The sequence below is a fragment of the Otolemur garnettii genome, unplaced genomic scaffold, assembly GCF_000181295.1.
Source record: "Otolemur garnettii isolate 467f Iridium unplaced genomic scaffold, OtoGar3 scaffold00005, whole genome shotgun sequence".
Taxonomy (NCBI): Eukaryota; Metazoa; Chordata; class Mammalia; order Primates; family Galagidae; genus Otolemur; species Otolemur garnettii.
In genome coordinates, this window is record NW_003852400.1 from 34,071,696 (window position 1) to 34,092,563 (window position 20,868).

At 40.2% G+C, this 20,868-nt stretch overlaps 1 protein-coding gene across 1 annotated transcript in view; it reads left to right on the forward strand.

Annotated features, from left to right (window-relative positions):
* The first annotated feature begins 263 nt into the window (after positions 1-263).
* Positions 264-20,868, forward strand: part of TSPAN13 (tetraspanin 13) — a 39,802-nt gene continuing 19,197 nt past the window's right edge. The window contains exon 1 of the mRNA XM_003782727.3: positions 264-587. Within this exon, the coding sequence (XP_003782775.1) occupies positions 525-587 (63 nt within the window). The 5' untranslated portion in view covers positions 264-524. The remainder of the gene's footprint in view (positions 588-20,868) is intronic.

Sequence of the window (20,868 nt, forward strand, 5' to 3'; positions counted from 1 at the left end):
ATCTGCCAGGGCCAAGAATCCAGAGGTGCTGTCATAGTTCTCCCTGCCAGCGTGGATCTCCTCCGAGCCCCGCCTTCTCCTCACCTGCTTCCTGGGAAATGACACAGAGGCCGCTGTCACAAGCTCTGGCCTAGGGCTCCCTCCCCCACAGCCTCGGGCCCCCTCTTCCTCCCCCGGGACTGCTCCGCCCCTCCCGGATCCAGGCCCGCAGAGCGCATTTATTTGCATATTTCTACCTTTGTTCCCAGCCAGCCGCCAATGAGCGCGCGGGACGAGACCGGAGGCTGGGCGGGGCTCGGGCTCCGGCTGGAGCTGCGGCGGCCGCAGGTTCCAGAGTGGGTTTGAGCCGCCGCGGGTGCGCGGCGCAGTGCAGCCCCAGGCCCGGTCCCAGCCCCGGCCCACTACCCGCGTCCGCTCTGCTGCCCCGCCTCGGCCAGGCCCCTAGGGCAAGGACAAAGCAGCTTCCCGGGAAGCTCCGCAGTGGTCGAATTTACGTGCAGCTGCCGGCAATCACCAGCTCCAAGATGGTTTGCGGGGGTTTCGCGTGTTCCAAGAACTGCCTGTGCGCCCTCAACCTGCTCTACACTGTAAGTATCCCGAGCCCATTCCTCCCTCCTCGGGGCTTTGCACCTGCTCCGGCGCTCCTTGGCTTCCCACCCTGGCCAGCGACTCACTCGCTTCATCCCGCTCGCCCTTCCTGTCTTCTCACGCTCTGAGCGCCGGGGTCTCGCCATCAGAGGGGACCAGGAGCCTACGCTTGTCGCAGTCTGTTCCTTTCCCTTCATTGTGAAGCAGCAGTCTTTCAGGCTCGCTGGCCGCGTCTCTGCCACATTGCTTCACCCCGCCCCCTCACCCACCGCCTAGTTTTTCAGACATTTAATCAGACCTTCCCACTTTCCCATCCCGATCCCTGCTGCTGCTGCTGGGTCCTAGCTTCCAAGCCCATTTGCGGCGGTTTGGAGGCAGGAGAGCTGCCTCGGGTTTGCGGACAGTTTTGTCTGTTAGCGTGGTCTGAAACTGATGAGGCGGCGTATGGATGGTCTGCTTCTCAGCTCTACGTGCTCTTGTGATTTTAATTGAGGCCACCGAGTAGGTTCACAGGATATCCGCTGCTTCCGAAGTTTGTTTCCTGCGTTCAATAAAGGGATGCCTTTTCGTTATTGTTGTTGCAGGTTTTGCTCCTACTGATGGTTTTTCCTCGTGTCTGCCCCCTTATCAGTAGCCTAACTCCATTTTAAACGAAGTCCTCCAGTAAATAAGCGAGCCGCCACCCACCTAAGTCGTTTCTTTCCCTGCTAACCAACTCGGGCCTCTTGGTTCTACCGCTACAGGCTATCTTTGTGATTTTTGAGGCGCAGTTCTGGGTGAACAGCAGGATGGGGAGGATCGATTGACATTTATCGAATGCCTACCGCGTCCGAGACTTCACATACACAATGTTATTTCGTCATTCTGACAACCATCGAGGGAAGGGGCATTGTCTAAATTTTAAACATAAGGAACAGACCAGAAAGGCTTTTAATAAGTTTACATAGCTAGAAGTTGGTGAGTCAGGAGTAGAACCTAGGCTGTATAATCCAGATCTTTCCACAGGCTGTCTTTACGGGGGGCGGGCGGGGAGTGGGGGATGAAACTTCCTCTTTTGCCATCATCCCTCCATCACAGTCTTGCTCCCTTCTATAAATACACCTGGTGCTTTGCAGCACCCACCCTGAAAACAAACCCAGTGCCTCTGCTTTAGTGGAGAGCTAGGCCATCTGTGCAAGCTTAGGTTACATCCTTGCAATAGAGAGGCTGCCTTGTGGTCACCAACAGGAGAAAGAGCCTGGGTCATTTTACCATTCCTGTTTCTTTGTATGTGAACATGGTTGCAAGACTTTGCGGGCAGACCTGGAGTGTGCTTTCCTGGCTAGAAGGAATTTAGTCAACCTGGTCACTGGTGGTACTTGACGGCGATTGGGGGTGGGGATTTTAGAACATCTGGTGATACAGTTCCTTGGATTTGCACGTCAAGTTTTAGATCAAAATCCATCTTTGTCTCTCTTGATGCATGCTTATCACACTGGTTGTTTATTTGGTAAATGCTGACCAATTTTCCAGGTTTTTTTTTTTTTTTTAAATCAGTGTCGTGGTTTACGTAGAAATTAAAAATTTCCTATTTTGCACACTGACTTCTGTTTTTTCTTTCCTGTCACTGATTAGTCATCTGTTTGCCAGACACTTAATCTTAAAGTGTCTCCTTTGACACAGAAGGTCTCTTTTGCATGTTTTGTTGACTGAAGGGTCTATATAGATTAATATAAAAATATTAATATTTTTTAAAAGGCCAGTTATTTTTAAGTCAAGTTCCCATGCTTTCAAGATATACCATTTTTATTTGTATTTACAATGTATCAGGAAAGCGAGGTTAAAAAAGGTGATTCTAAAGGGACATATTAAGCTGGGTATTAATATCTAGTCTACATTATTGACCTTCAAAGTGTATTCTATTGATTTTAATCGTTATGTAGTAAAACTTAATGAATAGGAAATTCATGGGAATATGAAAATGGTTAGTCCTCTTAAATCATAGACTTTTTAGGCAAAGAGACATTTCTTACAATGAATTAGGTAGTGGCTACTTCTTATACTTTGTGAATAGGCTTAAATGAGTTCAGTAGTATAAAGAGGAAGCTAATGACAGGTAGAAGTTGGATCAAGTCATAAAAAGATGCTGAAAATGTATCATAGCTGTTTCTTAGATTCTTTATCTTTCCTGGTCTCTCCTTCAACATTTTAAGATGAAAAAAATGTGAGGTGGTTGGGGGTGGGGTCAAGCTTGAGGATCTGGGAGACATTTCTTTTTATGTCATGAATAGAAACATCTTTCTAAGTTCTAATCTTATCCTGGTCACTGTCTCCAAAGTATGCACAGAGCTGCAGGATTAGGTCTGAGGTCATTTCTGGAAGTGTTGGTAAAAAACCAGGATTGCATATAGGAATGGCAGGTATAAAGGCTGTAGCTGTCTTAAGCATGATTACTGCTCTGTTGAAGCATTTTGTTGAGGAACTTCAGACTTGCCCAGCTGACCTGTCTACAAGCTCAGGTGGCCCACTTATGAGTTTTGAGATTTGTGCTAATAATCAATCCAGAAACCATGTCACTAAAGCAAGTTGGAAGTAAAAACATGTCATGGAAATTCGATTGCTGGGCAGAGGTTAAGGGTTGATTTTTCTTTCTGTTTATGGCTTGGTTGTTTTCATTCACAGGATCCCTAGTACTGGGTATCTTTAAATTAGTTTAGTATATTTTAACAATTTCTACGTGTAGAAGGAGGGGGAAAGCTAGTCCCTTCTTTCATCTTCATGGTGTTCTAAGAGAGAATGACTTCCCTTAGAACTTTCTACATTTAATGAAACTGAAAGTTTCTTCATTCAACAAATATTTCTTGGGTGCGTACTATGTACCAGGCTCTGTTCTCAGTTTGGAAACACAGCAGCAAACCCAACAGGCTTAACAATCCATATGCTTTTTGGAAGACTTTAAAAAAAATTTACTGCTTTTTCCACGTATGATCTGGGGAACTGTATTTAGTAAGCATTTGCCTACTGTGTGCACTTTGCTGAGAATTGTGGGAAACACTAATTAAATCTGAAGGTGAATACTCTGTAAAGACAGGATCTAGTTGGGAGAAATGCCGTGGAGAAATTAACTAGTACGTAAAAGATACATGCTGACTTTAGGGGCCATAAACTTCAGGTCTGGGGAGATACTTGGTGAGAGAAGTTGGGGGAATAAAGAATGTGTGCTTGAACTGAAGGAATGAAGAAATAGTGTGTGGATCTTTTTGATACCATTTAGGATACAGATGAAAATTACATCTGTATTGAGAAAATGATTTATTTTCAATATTATTTTTTAAATACGAATACTTTAGGTTGAAAATATTTGACAGATAGCAAAAAGGGACTTGTAAAAATTATACTTAGTAATTTGTGGGGAATTTTTAGAACGATGAAATAAGTGTTGCACGTACATATTAAAATATGTAACATTTCAAAGCTTTGTAATACATCTGCTTGTACTTTCAACCAGAGAAAAAAGCTCTGTTTTTCTTTTTCTTTTTTTTTTTTTTTTTTGAGACAGGAGCCTTAAGCTGTCCCCGTGGGTAGAGTGCCGTGGCATCTCAGCTCACAGCAACCTCCAACTCCTGGGCTCAAGCGAATTTCCTGCCTCAGCCTCCCAAGTAGCTGGGACCACAGGCACCCGCCACAACGCCCGGCTATTTTTTGGTTGCAGCCGTCATTGTTGTTTGGCAGGCCGGGCTGGATTCTAACCCACTACCTTGGGTGTACGTGGCTGGTGCCTTAGCCACTTGAGCCACAGGTGCCGAGCCTTTTTTATTTTTTAAAGACATAATCTGTCATGGGATTAGTTTTTTAAAAAGGTAGCTGACTTTGTTAAATGAAACCAAACTGAAAAATGTGATCAAAAGTGTGTTTACTGGGACTTTTAAGAGTTTCACTGCCCGTTATAAATACAGTACATAAAGTCCATAAGCATCGCACATGGCAACCCTGTATGTGTGTGTGTGTGAATTTTATTTTCTTTATTCCCCTAACTTCTCTAAACCAAGTATCTCCCCAGACCTGAAGTTTATGGCTCCTGAAGTCAGCATGTATCTTTTACGTACTAGTTAATTTCTCCCAACTAGATCCTGTCTTCACAGAGTACACATACACAGACACATACACGGTAGCCATAAAGTCATTCAAGTATATATATGAATGCACAGTTCTAACTTATGGTCTTAAAATCAGGAGGGAAATTTTGGAATTGCAGATTGTTCTTCTAAAATCTTTCTGTGTTTCTTTTTATTTTGTGATTTTTTCCCCTATATTTTTGGTCGTTTTGCTAAAACTTTTCACACAGTGTCAGAAATTATACTGACTTATCTCAGTTCTAAGACACAGTAGTATACATTTTAATATCTTCAATTGGGATTTTTTTTTTTTTTTGAGATAAATTCTTAACTATGTTGCTCCCGGTAGAGTGCTGTGGTGTCACAGCTCACAGCACAGCAACCTCAAACTCCTGGGCTTACATGACTCTCTTGCCTCAGTCTCCTAAGCAGCTGGGACTACAGGCGCCTGCCACAATGCCCGGCTATTTTTTTGTTGCAGTTGTCGTTGTGGTTTAGCTGGCCCGGGCTGGGTTCCAACCTGCCACTGTCGGTGCTTGTGGCTGGCGCTGTAACCACTGTGCTATGGGTGCCGAGCCAAGGGATGCATTTTATAGTAGATAAAATGTGCCATGTCAGTCGGATTTTAAAAACGTTTGTACAGTTTATGAGGAGAACAATCACTAGGATATGAAGAAAATGGAAGATCTTCAACTCTCCTAGTCGGACAAACCGCTTACTTTAATGTATTATTTATTACTTTATTTATACAGTTTCTTCATTTATAAACTGATGATGATATTTTCCATTCTTCCCTCATGGAGTTGTAGTGAGGATAAAATGAGATAACATGTATAAATGCTTTTGATGTACTACAGAAATAAAATAAAGTTGTTACAGCTTCAGGTGGAAAAAGTTGAAGTTACAAACTTCTGAATTACAAACCTATGCATTATAATGAAAAGATTATTAAGCTGTTGGTGTATTTAACATGTAGAGGGTGGAGTTAAATCAACACCATCCATGGGCATAAGCGTTTATACCTTCGAAGAAAACATAATCTTTCTGTTGTAGGACAAAATGAGTAAGGTGTGGTAAGTATAAATTTGGAATTGCAATTTTTAGATTTCATTGCATTTTTTTTTTTGCATCCTAATTTGGTCAGTGGAATAATCGTAATTATAAAATGGTAATTTTGTTCAGTATAAACCCCCAAATAAATGAAAAACACTAATGTTTCCACCAAAGAAAGGTCTTTTTGCTTTCAAATTATTGCGTTTGCTATTCTTTGATCATTTCTCAAATTCTAGTTTAAAGTTTTAATGAGTGATTAGTTTTGTGATATTCTCTCTGCCATTAAAATTACTGAATGAATTTATAATATTTAGCTGTTGAATATTTACTTGCATTTTGAATTAAGAAAATGATTCACTATTTACAGAACCTACAGAGGACATCATTATCTGATGGTAACAATCTTGCCCTTTTGTGGCAAATACATTCTTAAAATTTCTTAACTTTTGATTTAAGAATACAGTAGCAAAATGTTCGTTAATGCCATTTTTTTGCTTGAAATATCCTTGTTGATGTTCAAAAAGTTCACAAAATGACTAAGGGCATTTTCAAAGAAGGAAACAATCGGGGGGAAAATTCAGCCCATATTTTAGAAGTGAGATTAGAACATCCCAGTGGCTTAACTGATATAAAGTTTTAGGTGGCCTACCAGTGGGTGTTATTTTGTACTCATTTGAGTTTTTGGTAAAAACAGGCTTGTTTTGGTCTTTCCTTCTTACCACATTTCACCTGAATTCATCTTCTGACTATCTAAACTCTGTAAAAGGAATCCTCCAAACCCGCTTGTAATGATTTATGAAAACTTTAATAACCCAAATTCATTACATGCCATTCAAGATCCTTGACTGCTCACTAACCTTTCGTGCACCGCGTTTTATATATTTCAACCCCCTGGGATCCCCTTTTGCCCTGTCCTGTCTTCCTGTCTTTGCTAATCTTAAACCCTTCTGTGTTTGGAAAGTTAACTCAATGAAGCCTCCTATTTTTTCGATCATAAGGAAATAGGAAACTATCTTTATTTTAGAATTTTCTCTTTGGTCTCTTCATATTTGAGTGCCACCCCCAACTAATTCAGTCATCTGATTTTTTTTAAAGTTTCTTACATAATTCTAAAGTACCATGGGAGTTGAGAGCTGGTGTTGTAAGGTTTTGTTTGACTTTGATTTTGAAATTAACCTTACCGGAGCTATGGATGGTGGGTAACTGGGAGCCTATTTTTCTCCCTTGCTACACCATTGACTTTCTTTTGGCGAAGATCGTAGCTTTCTCTCCGATCTATTTTTTCTCTTCTTGCATCCTTCACTGTGTTGTTGTTATTTGTTTTTTAACATAGAACCTTTGTTTTTTAAATACTTCCTGAAATGAACTTGCAGAATTTACTGCTCTCCTTTCCAACTATTCTTTACAGGTAAAACTTGCATAAGGAAAACTTTTGTAAAATTTTATATATATATATATATATATAATTTTTTTTAGCTCACAGCAGTCAAAACTAAATCCAGAAGCACAGATAAATATATTAAAGCATGAAAATTAGCATTAGGGTAAAAATTAACACATCAAGTAGGAATTACTTTTATCTGTCTACTGTGGAATCTAACATTTCTTGAAACACCATCTTTTGTTCCAGGCTTGGCCAGCTTTTCAAATGCCTCTGTGGGTTTCCTGTAGCCTTTTGCATGAACCAATCTGTTAAAATGTATTATAATGGTAATTTGTATTATGAGTCTACTATAAGTGTGCTACAAGACATACCCAAGTCATTTTCTTTCTTTGATTCGTTCCAATCATAAATAGCAATTGAGCACCAACAGTAGTGAATAATATAAACCAGAATGCCATATCTTGATGAAGGTTACATTTACGGAGGCAGACAGATGCTAAACAAGTCAATTACAGTGGAAGGTAAATGAGTGCTGTGGAGAAGCCGAGTCAATGGAATGAAGGGTGGTGGGTGGATGAGGAGGATAGGTACATGGTGTCATACATGGTGGTCACCATTGGTCTGCTTGAAGAAAATGAAGAACGAAGGTCTGGGAACAGTGTTTCAGGTAGAGGGAACAGGCTTTGAAAAGGCCCTGTGAAGCCTTCCTGGCTTATGCATGGGACAAAGTGAGCAACAGTGAAGTGGTAGGAAATGAGGGCAGAGAAGTTAGGGAACCCAGATTATCCTGGCCTTGAAAGCACTGGAAGGACTTGAGCTAATATACCCGCTGAAATGGGGAACCATTGGTGGGTTTGGGCCTGAAGGGTGACATGGTCCAGTTTTCATATATAAGACCATCTGGGTCTTGAGTTAAGAATAGATTGTAGGTGGCACAGGTGGAAGCAGTGATACTAGTTATAAGGCTATGATTGTAATTTAGATGCAAGACAAAGGAACCCTGGACTAGTATGGTAGCAATGGAATTCAGTGAAATAGGTTCTGGGCCTACTTTATAGGTGGGACCGGTCTTGATTTTTCTGTGAAAAATGGACAGGTTACTTGGGATATAGCAGCTGACTGGATAAGTTCACCATTACCCGGGATGGGAAGACAATAAGTGGAACAGGCTGTGGGGAGAACATAGCATTCATTATTAGATGTAATATCAGTAGCTCTTCAAGCAACACTCATACTAACAACACTGCTTCAGGGCAGAGGACTGTCTGTAGATGAAAATTTAGGGAGCCATTTAAAGAGTTGAGACTGGACAAAATCAAGTTAAGATAGATGGAGAAGGGCTCAGCCCATGGACTGAAGCAGTGATATCCATATATTAAGAGGTTTGGGAGATGAGGAAGATTCAGCCAAGGAGCCTGCAAAGAAATGGACCATCAGGTAGGAGGAAAACTGGGGAGAGGTAGGTGTCCCAGAAGCCAAGTGCAGTCTATTTCAAGGACGTGGAATTGAATATCTGTGTCAGATGCTGTTAATAGGTAAGATGAGAAACGAGACTTGAGTCTTAAATTTGTCAGTGAAGTAGTTATTAAAAAGTATGTTTTTTGTTTAAAAAATATAAACCCCTCAACAGTAAGGACCATGTGCTAATCATTCTTGTTTTCCTGAGTGCCTGGAACAGCCCTGACATATGGTTGGTATTTAAATAATTGAGTGCAGGAATCAATGCAGGGTTGTTCTGCCCCTAATTTCTTTTCTTGTCTCGCAGAAACGCTCCAAAGAAGAAGGGGTAGGGTGGGGTTGAAACTTTGTTGGCAGGTGAGGATGTCACCGCACACTGGTTATCTTTGGAAAATGACAGGTGTGGGTCCCTTATTTTCAATTACCTTTATATAATTTTTTTCAGGGGATATTATATACTTTGCATTTTTGGCATTATGGAGAACAAAGAAAAATAGGGGCAGGAACATATCAGACTTTCTGTGTCATTTGGAGAATGAAAAAATAAAACAATCAAAGAACAGAGGTTTTGCCTTCAACACTACACTGTAATCTGGTTATTTAGCAAAATCTAGATGATTTATAGAATTTTCACATTTCCATCCAGATGTTTGACATCAAGGAAACACATGTTTGATCTTTAAATTGTGCTTCAGTTTTCCACATTAAGCAGAAGTTCAGAAGAGAGTTCAATGTTCTTGTAATTCCTCATTACAAACGTCGAAGCATATGGGAGAAAATAGTCTCTGGGGCCTTTGTTTTCTTACATGTCTATGGATACTGCGTTAGATAGTTTCTGTGTCTTATTACTGTTTTAATTTTTTTATTTGATCCCATTACTTTGATCGTATACTGTTTTATATTTGTCTGCTGTCTATTACCATCATAACCGCTCTCTTGCTTTAGTGCTAACAAAATACTTTTGAATAATTTAACTATAGGCCGGCACGATGGCTCACATCTGTATTCCTAGTACTCTGGGAGGCAAAGGAGGGTGGATTGCTTGAGCTTAGGAGTTTGAGACCAGCCTGAGCAAGAGTGAGATCCCATCTCTACTAAAAATAGAAAAAATAGCTGGGTATTGTGGTGGGCACCTGTAGTCCCTGCTGCTTGGGAGGTTAAGGCAGGAGGATCATTTGAACATTTGAGTCTAAAAGTTAGTAGTTGCTGTGAACTATGATGTCCTAGCACCTCCCAGGGTGACAGAGTGAGGCTCTGTCTCCAAAAAAAAAAACAAAAAAAAGTTAGCTACAACATCAAATACAGTTTTTCAGTTGTTCTAAATTCCTCTTTTATCCTCAAAACAATCCACTTACCCTAGGAGAATTTTGAAGCTCAAAAATAGTAGCTATCTTAGTAATATTAAAATCTGTCATTTCTTCTTGTTCTTGAAACGTGGTGGACATTTGAAGGAATGAAAAATCTCTTTCATGAGTTATATAGTATCAGTAATATGGGATCTCATTAGACTGAATTTTCTTCCCCCCAAATATTGCATAGGTTGGTGAATTAGCATTTGTCCTTAAAGTGTAGTGAGCAATATCGTAAGTTGTTTTCATTCTACAGCATATTCTAACACGTCTTCTGGACCAGGTACTTAGCCAGGTGATAGTCATGTATGATCAAGATATGCCTTGATTGTATGGTACTTAAAATGTAGAGGGCTTGTCAGAGGAATGCAAAGTATGGCTGGGGTAGGAAATAGTGGCTAATGAATTACCTACAGAGGTAATTTAGGCCCTTCATATCTTGGCAGTTGGACTTTATCCTAAGATCAGAAACAAAGGATAGCCAGCATAGGAATGCTCCAGTCTGATTGGCTTTGAAAACAAGACTATAATATTAGGAATAGTTTAGCTACAGTAATGGAAACCTCGCTACCACCGCTTAAAATGGTTGTTTATTATTTTCACGTAGGAAGAAGTTATGACTCAGGTAGGTAGCCTGGAACAGGTACACAAGGCAAGCATGTTGTCATGGACACAGTCTCTGCTTTCCTGCCCAGCCATCCTTGGCATGTGGCTTTCTGCCTTGCCATCAAATTACATCTGCAACTCTAGGGACTGTGATTTGTTCTGGGTCAGAAAAAGGAATACACTCTAAAATGCCTTTCCTTGTAAAGCTCTATTTTTGGGGGGGGGGCAGGGAGTGTACAGATTTATCAAGGTGTTACTGACATAGTAAGCTGCACATACTTCATGTATAGCCATTTGGTAAGTTTTGTCGTATGTATACACCTGTAAACTCTTCATTGCATTCAAGATCTTGAAAATGTTCATCACCCTAAAAGTCTCTTCGTCCTTTTTTGCAATCCCCCTTTCCCGCTCCCCGACCCATGCTCCTAATATTCAGGCCATCACTGACCTCCTCGGCAGTATAATTTGGTTGGAGTTGAATTTAGTAAGGGGCAGGGTTTGCAGTAAAAAGATGGTCTAGAACAGGGGTGTCCAACTTTCTAGCTTCTCTCGGCCACATGGGAAGAAGAATGGTTGTCTGGGGCCACCCATTAAATACACAAACTGTAATGAAAGCTGATGAGCCAAGAAAAAAATAAAGATCCGTGCCCGTTCAGGAAGTCTTTTAAAATCGCCAACCAGGTAATCGCTAATAAAGAAAATGTACATATATAAGTAATAAAATTATCTTTGTGTTTTTTTGATATTTTTTATTATAAATGTACAAGTGGGCAACAGAAAACTAGTGGGGTATTTGACATTGTTTTTGAGAAACTGATGCATCAGTGTTTGGTGCAATGGAAGCAGTTGCAATTCTCGGTGAGTTCTCAAGGTGCTGATCAGGTATTTTGGTTCTAGTTTTACTCTAAATGTGCTTCATTCTTGAAAATATTTGTTCACAAACGTAGATGTTGCCAAAAAAGCGGTAAGACGTGGTTGGGTAGGTGGAGGGATATTTGCCTCTGGGAAGAGAAAGTCCAGAAAAGAGACCGTCAGATGGCAGCTTTATGTATTTATGTGCAAATTGGCAGGTAACATTTATGTCAGCTGAACGTAGAGTCTCAAATGCACAAAAATATCGATTAGGTTCTCAGAAATATTGAAATATTTTCAAATTACTGTATCAAGTTGAAAAGCAAAGCTGCATATTTTTTGCTGTTCACAAGACTCTGTTTGGCCAGTGGGTCAAAATGTAGAAAACCATTTGCTTTAATTTGAGGTTGTCATAATTTTAGTTTCATTTGGAAGTTTACTCTGAGCAACCTTGCTGTTAATGATTTGAAACATTGTATTGCTAAATCAGTTTGTGCCTTAAAGTCACATGTTTATTTAATTTAATTCATTTAAATGAGCACTTAAATCCACTAAAAATGCTAAATCTGTAAACTGGTTTTCATCGTCAAGTGCTGGCACAAATTTAGTTTTTGACACCATAAATGGCTTGATAACATATTGCCAATCACAAAACCCCTTTGACATTTGGCTTCGACTTAGCCATCTTACTTCTGAAAAGTAAATGATGTCAGTCTGGTCAGTGTCAATACTTTTAAAGAATTCTGCTATTGGCGATGATTCAATCCCCTAGCCCATAGGAAATTCACAGTCTTGATGACAATTTGCATGATGTTACCCATTTTTAAAGCTTTTGTGCATAAATCTTCTTGATGTGCTATGCAATGATACTCCATCAAATGTGAGTTTGGGGTGGCACTTGCACCGTAGTCCATTAATTTTACAAGTCCCTCTTTTTTTACTACTGTCAGTAAACTATACCAGATAGGTTGACAATGGACAAAGAAAATTGTTTTAACATTATTCGTCATCAATAATGAGAAGGGACACTGAGAAAGGGTATTTAAGGGGAATGGAAGGAAAACCAGGCCTGCTGCACCAGGAAGTCTGGAGGGCCCATCAGAATATGGGTATAAAGTAACCTAGGTAACCAATGACCAGTATAGACCAATGAGGAATAGAAAAGGCAATACTGTGCAGAGAGGCCAATGAAAGACTTACAGCCAATTTCAGATGGGGTGTTTAACACCCCGGCAGGCCTTGTTCTCTTTTGTCTTTTCTCCTCCACGAGAGGGACCCACTTCCAGCTTTCTTTGGAGGTGCCCTAAGCTTTCTCTTTGTTCTTCCTAAGTAACGTCTCTATTAGTTACCCTGACACTTGTGCAGGTTACTTTTGCTCTCTATCCATACTGCTTGAGCCTCTCCAGTTTTATTTCCAGTTTCCACTCACTTTATCTTTCTGTCACTGCTGTGCCTCTGTTGAACTTTCTAGCTCAGCCAAGTAATCAAACCAGGTCAGTTGGGTTAGAGGAACCGAGACCCCCGACCTCCAACAATACCTCCCATAAAGATGGCAGGTTGAGCCCTAGTTGTAGCATCAGTGTGGTCATCCATCTCCAAAACGTAAAATTTTAAATTAGCAGCTTTGCTCTCCAAAGTTCTTTTGATACATTTTCCAGTTTCTTCAGCTCTGCTGGTTATAGTCTGCTGAGACAAATTGATTTTAGAAATACTCTCATTTTTCAGGTTAAATTATGTCTGCCATGCTTTCCATACATTGCTTAATAAACTTACCATCAGTAAATGGTTTTGATTTTTTTTGCTATTAAATATGTTACCACATAACTAGCATTTACAATGGAATCTGAGTTACAAATTAAGAATTTTTTTTGTGGTTGAGAAGACAGACTTCTCCATTCTATTTTATCCTTACCCCATAATCCTTCACTTGTCTTGAATTTGGCTGCATGTTTTTGCGTATAATGCCTTTTCAAATTACAGACTTTGAAAACTTACACAAATTCCCTCCAAATTAAGGAGAATGCCTTGCTATTTTTGCCTTGACAAAAAAGTAGTCATCTGTTTACTTTTTATTGAACAATCTTCCTTCATCTGTAGTTTTTCTTTTCTCGGGTTCTGTTTTCTTTTGAGACACTGTAGAAGCCTTGCTGGGATGAAAAAAATAATGATAGATAAGGAAAATTGACGGGAGAATAGAAAGCAAGGTCTACATCTTAGCTGCTGATGCAGGGCTAGGCCAAGTGCCTATTGTAGAGTCTGGCAGGTAATTGTGAGGTGCCAACAAGTTGTGGAAGTTCCCTTAATAATCAAGAATGTTTACCTGGCTTCTAAAAACATTAAATGCCTAATGTTGTAATGGTAGGTTGAAATGTTATTGATAATTGCTGCCTCACCAAGTCACCACAAGCACATGTAACATCAGATGGTGTTAATTCACCTGTCTGTACTTGGAAGCTGGAAGCCACACACCACCTTAAAACCGAAGACACACGTGTGTACAAATAGCCAAAGTGTACTTATGTTTATTTTACGTGACACTGTGACACAACATTGTTTGTTGTCTACAGAGTTCATGCATGAGAACTGCCCAGTTGAGTTCCACCAGAAAAATCACAAGTCTCATTTAAGTTTATGATTTTGTATTCATAGCCATCCTGGGCTGCATGGGGCCCGTGGGCCCTGGGTTGTCTCAGATGTTACTCTGGCTCATTGATTCCTTTCTTCTTTTGATCTTAGAATAAGAATCTTTAAGGAAGTTGTTTTTGGCTAAGATCATGATTTTTATTTATTTATTTATTGAGACAGATTGTCACTCTGTCACCCTTGGTAGAGTGCTGTAGCATTATCATAGCTCACAGCACCCTCATTCTTGGGCTCAAGAGATCCTCCTGCCTCAGCCTCCTGAATAGCTGGAACTACTGGCACCTGCCCCAATGCCCAGCTCATTTTTCTATTTTTTTTTTTTTTTGAAACAGAGTTTCACTATGTCACCCTTGGTAGAGTGCTATGAAATCATAGCTCACAGCAAACTCAAACTCTTGGGTTAAAGTGATTCTCTTGCCTCAGCCTCCCAAGTAGCTAGGACTACAGGCGCCCACCACAATGTGCAGCTATTTTTTGGTTGTAGTTGGCCGGGCCAGATTCAAACCTGCCAGTTCTGGTGTATGTGTCTAGCGCCCGAGCCACTGAGCTACAGGCACCCAGCCTCTATTATTTTTTTAAATATTGTTTCAGGTTAATTGAGGGTACAGCGAATTAGGTTACAGTGTTTGCATTTGTTAAGTAAAGCCCCTCTTAAAATTGTGTCCTGCCCCCAAGATGTGTGTCATACACCCTAACGTTGTGTTCTTTAGGTTGAAGCATACCCATCGCCTGCTGGCCTCCCCTCTCCCTGCTTCCTTCCTTCCCCTGCTCCTCACCTTGATTTGATTTGAGTTTTTCTCTTATGTGGTTGTGAATTAGATCGTCTACTGGGTTCATATTAGAATTGAGGACATTGGATTCTTGCTCCTCCCTTCTTGTGATACTTTATGAAGAAGAATGTTTCAACTCTGTCCAGATTAATAGAAAAGATGTAGAGTCTCCATCTTTTTTAATGGCTAATAGTATTCCATGTTATACATATACCACAGCTTGTTAATCCATTCCTGGGTTAGTGGCTTTTAGGTTGTTTTCACATTTTGGCGATTGTAAATTGAGCTGCCATAAACAGCCAGTCTCAGTACTAGGCATCTACCCAGATGAAAAAAAATAATTTTTCTATTCTTAGTAGAGACAGGCTCTTGCTTTTGCTCAGGCTAAACTCCTGAGCTTAAGCAATTCACCTACCTTGGCCTCCGAGAGTACTAGGATTACTTTGTGAGCCATTGTGCCCAGCCTATCATCATGCTTTTTTAAAGTTTATTAACAAGGTGAAGAATTTAGATTTGGTTTTAGAAGGTAGAATGGTCATAGTGGTGAAGGTAAACAGTGTTGATGTAACTTTGCAGATATTAAAACATTTATGATGAACTTCTGAAAGATGAAGCTTGTATTAATCAGGATTCTTTATGGGTTATTGATCTTTAAGGAACGTGTGGCTCATGTAACTGGAACATCCAATAGTTGGATCATAAGGTTTGACTGGATCAAGAAGCTCAGGAAAGGTCTGGACTCTCTTTCTCTTTCTATCCACTTTTTGGCGAAGCCTCAATTTTGTCCTTATAACTTGCCATAGCAGAGGAACCCATATTGTTTTCTTTTTTACTATCCCTGTAACAGATCTTATGGGGCATACTTACTGACCTTGTATGGACTCAGCCTTTGGGTCTGTCATTGTTGATGGAAGGGTGGGCAGCTAGGAATGGTGGGCCTGAATCTGGTGTGTCTTCTGCTGCTGGTGGTCACAGGGGAACAGTGAAGCAGTTTAAGTAAGAGTTGTATAAGAGGACGGGGCCTGTGGCTCAGTGTGTAGGGTACCGTATACCGAGGGTGGCGGGTTTGATACTGGCCTTGGCCAAACTGCAACAAAACAGCAGGTCGTTGTGGCGGGCGCCTACTTGGGAGCCTGAGGCACGAGAATCGCTTAAGCCCAAGAGCTGGAGGTTGCTGTGAGTTGTGATGCCTTGGCAGTCTATGGAGGGTGACAAAGTAGACTCTTATAGACTCTTTTTTAGTGACCCTGTCTCTAAAAAAAACCAAAGAGTTGTATAAGAAGTACACATGCTGATTTGCAAAAACAACATATGTCTAGGACAGAGGTCATTCCTGCTCTGGGGAGCAGTTTGTTGGTTTCTTCTTAATTTTGGGATATGGTAGTACTTTCTTCATTACTGAAAAGTCTTAGTATACAGGTTTAACATTTCAACACCCGCTATGCTGGATTATAGAGAACAGTATGTTTTTAGTAACACTGCGTGTATCAATTCAAAAGGTGCATAAACACATTGATTAGTTTTAAACAGTTCTGATTGCTGGAGTGATCTCAAAGATAAAGTCTCTTAATCCCAAGTAGAATTTCTTGTTCCCCCTGTAGCCAGCACATTGTGTGAATGTAGTTGTATGTAAAACTGGGTCAGATAAGAGAAAAATAAAGCACAAAACAAATAAGCTAGCATTGGGTGCTTACTTAGTGGAAAGTCATATGGGGAAAGTCATGTAGGTAGAGGTTTTATTATTCCTCAAACATGACTTTGCAGCCCAGTCTCATGGGGAGTACGTGAAAGAGATGTTATTCAAATGCATATTGACCTGGCTATGCATCAAGAACTATAATTTCTTATGCATTATGATAGTGTATTTAATATTACATCCCACAGGGTTAAAAAGTACTTAAATATGCTGGTGACATATTTGAGTAAATATGTCATTAAATATGAAATAGTCCTATAGAGCAGCAATCCCCAACCTTTTGGCTCCAGGGACCAGTTTCATGGAAGATGATTTTCCATGGACTGGGGTGAGGGATGGGACAGCAGGTGCAGCTCAGACAGGGATGCTATGCCACCTAGTTCCTAGCAGGCCCAGGGACTGGTGTGGGTCTGTGGGGCTTGGGAATGCAGCTATAGGGAGATAAAAAAATGCACCAACCAGTCTGCTGCAACTCTGCTGCAACTCTGCTGCAACTCTGCTGCTGTGTCGGATTCTTCACCGGGAAAATGAAAGAAACAGAGGATGTCACTGATGGGCACCTTTGTGCATTGGTGTTCCCTGGGTTTGTGCTGTCTCATGAGCTTGGTTGAGAATTTCTACACCCTCACTAGCACCAGCACCCCTCTGTTTCGTCACCCTCACTAGCACCAGCACCCCTCTGTTTTGTCACGCTCACTAGAATCTATTCGAGCGTGCACTGGTAGTTTTGTCACTGTTGTCCACTCTTAAGATGTGCTTGAGGATCAGTGGCAGTTCTAGACTCTTTGAAGTCTTGTTCTGGTGTGCATTTTGTATTATAGCTCTTCTCTTTCAAAAGCTCTTTTTATATAATTCACTTTTCTTTGTTTTAAAGGGAAAACAGGAAAGGTTTGGTGCTTCCTGCTCGTAGAGCCATTATTAGCAATGACTTAGCAGATGCATAATTTGTTTTTATCAGCATTCTGTCTCCCAAAGGAAGGAAACTATTTATCATAGGTCTGTATTTACTTTCCTTTACAATTAATTTCATAAAAAGCTGTTGTTATTATTGAACAAAGGATTCTTTGCAGTTCCTTTGTCTACCAAGTTCTAGAGACAGACTTAGACTCTTTAATTATGAAGTTAGAATTAATTTTATTTAATCAGTTATTTTCAGATTACCAATTTGGAAGACTTCCTATAATCTCATTCTCTCCAAAAGTACAAACTAACCATAACACATAATTACCACTACTCAGAAATAAGTTGTTTCATTATTATCTTTGAAAGGCTCTGGTTTAGTAAAAAGATAAGAAACACTGATAATCAAAGCTTACCAGAGGGATATAAATTTTTCGGTGTTATTTCTAAATTAAAAAGTTAATTGTGGATAAGTGGAAGACTTGTTACAAGGTGTTAGAAACAACAGTCACAAGAAAACACATTGTTTTCATTTTTTAAGCTAAAAAAAACCCTCTATATACTCTTTGGGGGTTATCAGAAAATTGATTAAAGTAAGTTCTTTGGTGTGATTTCACTGTTGTAATAATAATTGCAAACTTTTCTCAGGTTGGACAATTGAATTTTTTTCACCTTCAAGAACAGCCCTTACAAATGAGAATGTGTATTTGTGTGTCAGCACCTGGGAGTTGTGTATGAGAAGGGGGGAGGGCAGTGTCTTGGTTCACATTAGAGACCATCTACATGTGATAGAGCTCGGGAATTGCCTTCTGTTACAAACGTGAAGAATCTACACATTAGTGCCCTGCCACTTTCAGGTGTGTGCCATCTTCATTCAAACTTCCTTTTTCCAAAATGGGAACAAAGTATAGGAAGGAATGTGGACTGTACCTGAATATTCATGGATGGAAATTAATATGAAATATCTGAAAAGGAACTGAGAAAGTTTTGATTTAAGCAGCTAGGATTGGGGAATAGGGGCAGCTAAGGCTGGACAAGGAAAGTTGGACTCATTTACAGAGAAAAGCAAAGCAGAAGGACTTAGAATTTGGGACTGAGTAAGAAAAAGGTTATTAAAAATTTCAAGGCATTTTAATTAGGGAATATTTCATATGCACAGAAATTAATGTGATAGATACCTGAGAATTCACTAGTTAGATTTCATAGATGCCAGTGTTTTGCCTTATTCTCTCTCCCTCTCTCTCTCTCTCTCTCTTTTTGACGGGGGGAGGGGGAGGAGGGTAAGAGAAGGGGTCTTACTGTATTGCCCAGGCTGGAGTGTGGTGCCTATTCACAGTTGTGATCATAGCGCACTACAGCCTTAAAGTCCTGCCCTCAAGCAGTCCTCCTGCCTTAGCCTGCCAAGTTGCTCGGACTGTAGGCACACACCATGATACCTGGCTAATCTCTCTTTTTAAGAAGTTAAATGAGCTAAAGTTCTGTTCTACATGCTTTCCCCATCTTTCCCCGTCTCAGAAGAATGCTTGTCCTAAAATCAACCATATGTCATTTCCATGCATGTTTATGACAATTTCACCTACTAATCGTCCACAAAGCATATGTAGTATTGTTTTTCGGGTTGGTAAATGTACACAGATATTTTGTTTTATTTTCTGCTGCTTGTGTGATTCATTCTTTTCTATTTGTGAAGTCTGTTGATTTTATAGGAATATATAAAAATCATTTGTTTTCTGTTGTGTGATTACACCAGAGTCTGTGATTTCCCCAGTTGTGTTTGAGGTTGTTAACAACCAACAGGGCTGCAGCAGAGTTCTGGTTATGTCTAGTCGGGGACGTGGGTGTTTTTCTTGGGGATTAACCTAGAGAAAGAATTGCTGGGTTAGAGAGATTCATATCTTTAATTTTCCTAGGTGCTGTTTATTTGTTCTGTAAAGTGGCTCGACAATTTACATTTCTACTTGTCCTTGAGTTCTAGATCCCCCACATCCTTGGTGTCATCAAGCCTCATTTTTGCCAATTGGGATGCATGTGAGTGGTGTCTTAATTGTTTTAATTTTTGTTTTCCTGATTTTTAATGCATTTTGACATGATTCACGTGTTGATTGACCTTCTGAATTCTTCTTCAGTGAACTGTCTCTTCTGACTTTTGTCCCTTTCAGTTTGCTTTTCATCCACAGGTAGTTTGTAGGTGTTCTTATGGGTGTGCTAGAAATAGCTTCTGGCCCTGGGCTTATCCCACATTCGTCTGGTAGTTTTCATTGTACAGTAGAGTATTTAAAAAATATTTTTTCCATCACCTCAGGCATTATGGTTTTTTTCTGGAATTTTACATTTTTTATGTGTAGTATAGCATGGTAGATAAAAACACAGAATCAGCAGCCACACAGCCTGGGTTCATATCCTGGTCCCACCCATTTCCTACTGGATGACCTTGGGCGAGTAACTTAACACGTCTGTCTGCGCACAACTTTCCCCATCTGGAAATGGAGGCAACAGTACTGTTATCTCTTAAGCTTGTTGTGAAGATTAAATTCCTTAATAGCTGTAAAACACTTAGGATACTTCCTTAAACCTGGTAAATACCATATCAGTATTATATGGGTTGGAAAACGTATACAACATTTGGGGATCTTGAGCAATTTTTCTTTAACCACAGAGTCATTCAAATGTTTTCTATACCTTTAAGTTGCACTTTTGGCTGGGGCTGGGCTTGAACCCACCATCTCCAGTATATGGGGCTGGCTCCCTACTCCTTGAAGCACAGGTGCTGCCCCTTTAAGTTGTGCTTTTTATATGTAGAGCTTAATCTCTGGTGTGGGGTGGGAACTAATACTCTCCTTTTTCAAAATGGGAAGGTAGGGAGTGGGACACAATTATAAGAGGGATTTTACCTAACAGATGCAATCAGTGCAGCCTCATTCTCTGTACCCTCAATCCCAAACAATGATAAATAAATAAATTAAAAAACAATGGGAAAGTAGTTGGCACACAGCTATTTATTAAGGCCCACCTCTCCCTACAGGGTGGAACTCCATGTCCCTAAAGGCTACAGTGTTGGCTGACGTAGGTCTGTGCCACTCACTTGGTTCTAATCACAGAACCACTATCCTATGTTGTGATATTTGTTAGATGATTTTTAACTTCTTTAGCTCTTTTAAATTTTATCTCTGTATTTCATTTTACTAATTAAAGAAACTGAAGCTTGTCCCCCCAAAATCCCTAGTCAGGCTCAAGTTTTGTGGAGCGTAGGTGAGAACAACAACAAAGGCAGGACGCTAAGACAGTTAGATTGAACCCCTGACAGGACTCACTTGCCACCAGGAGCATTTCTTCTGTACGGTGTTGGTGACAGTACAGCTGGGCTGACTGTCACCCAGCAGACACATGCTTTTCTCTTTAATCTTCTTAAAGATGTTCCTAGTTCTCTGTGACATTTATGCCTCCTTAGGAATTAATGGATCATTGTGTAAATTTC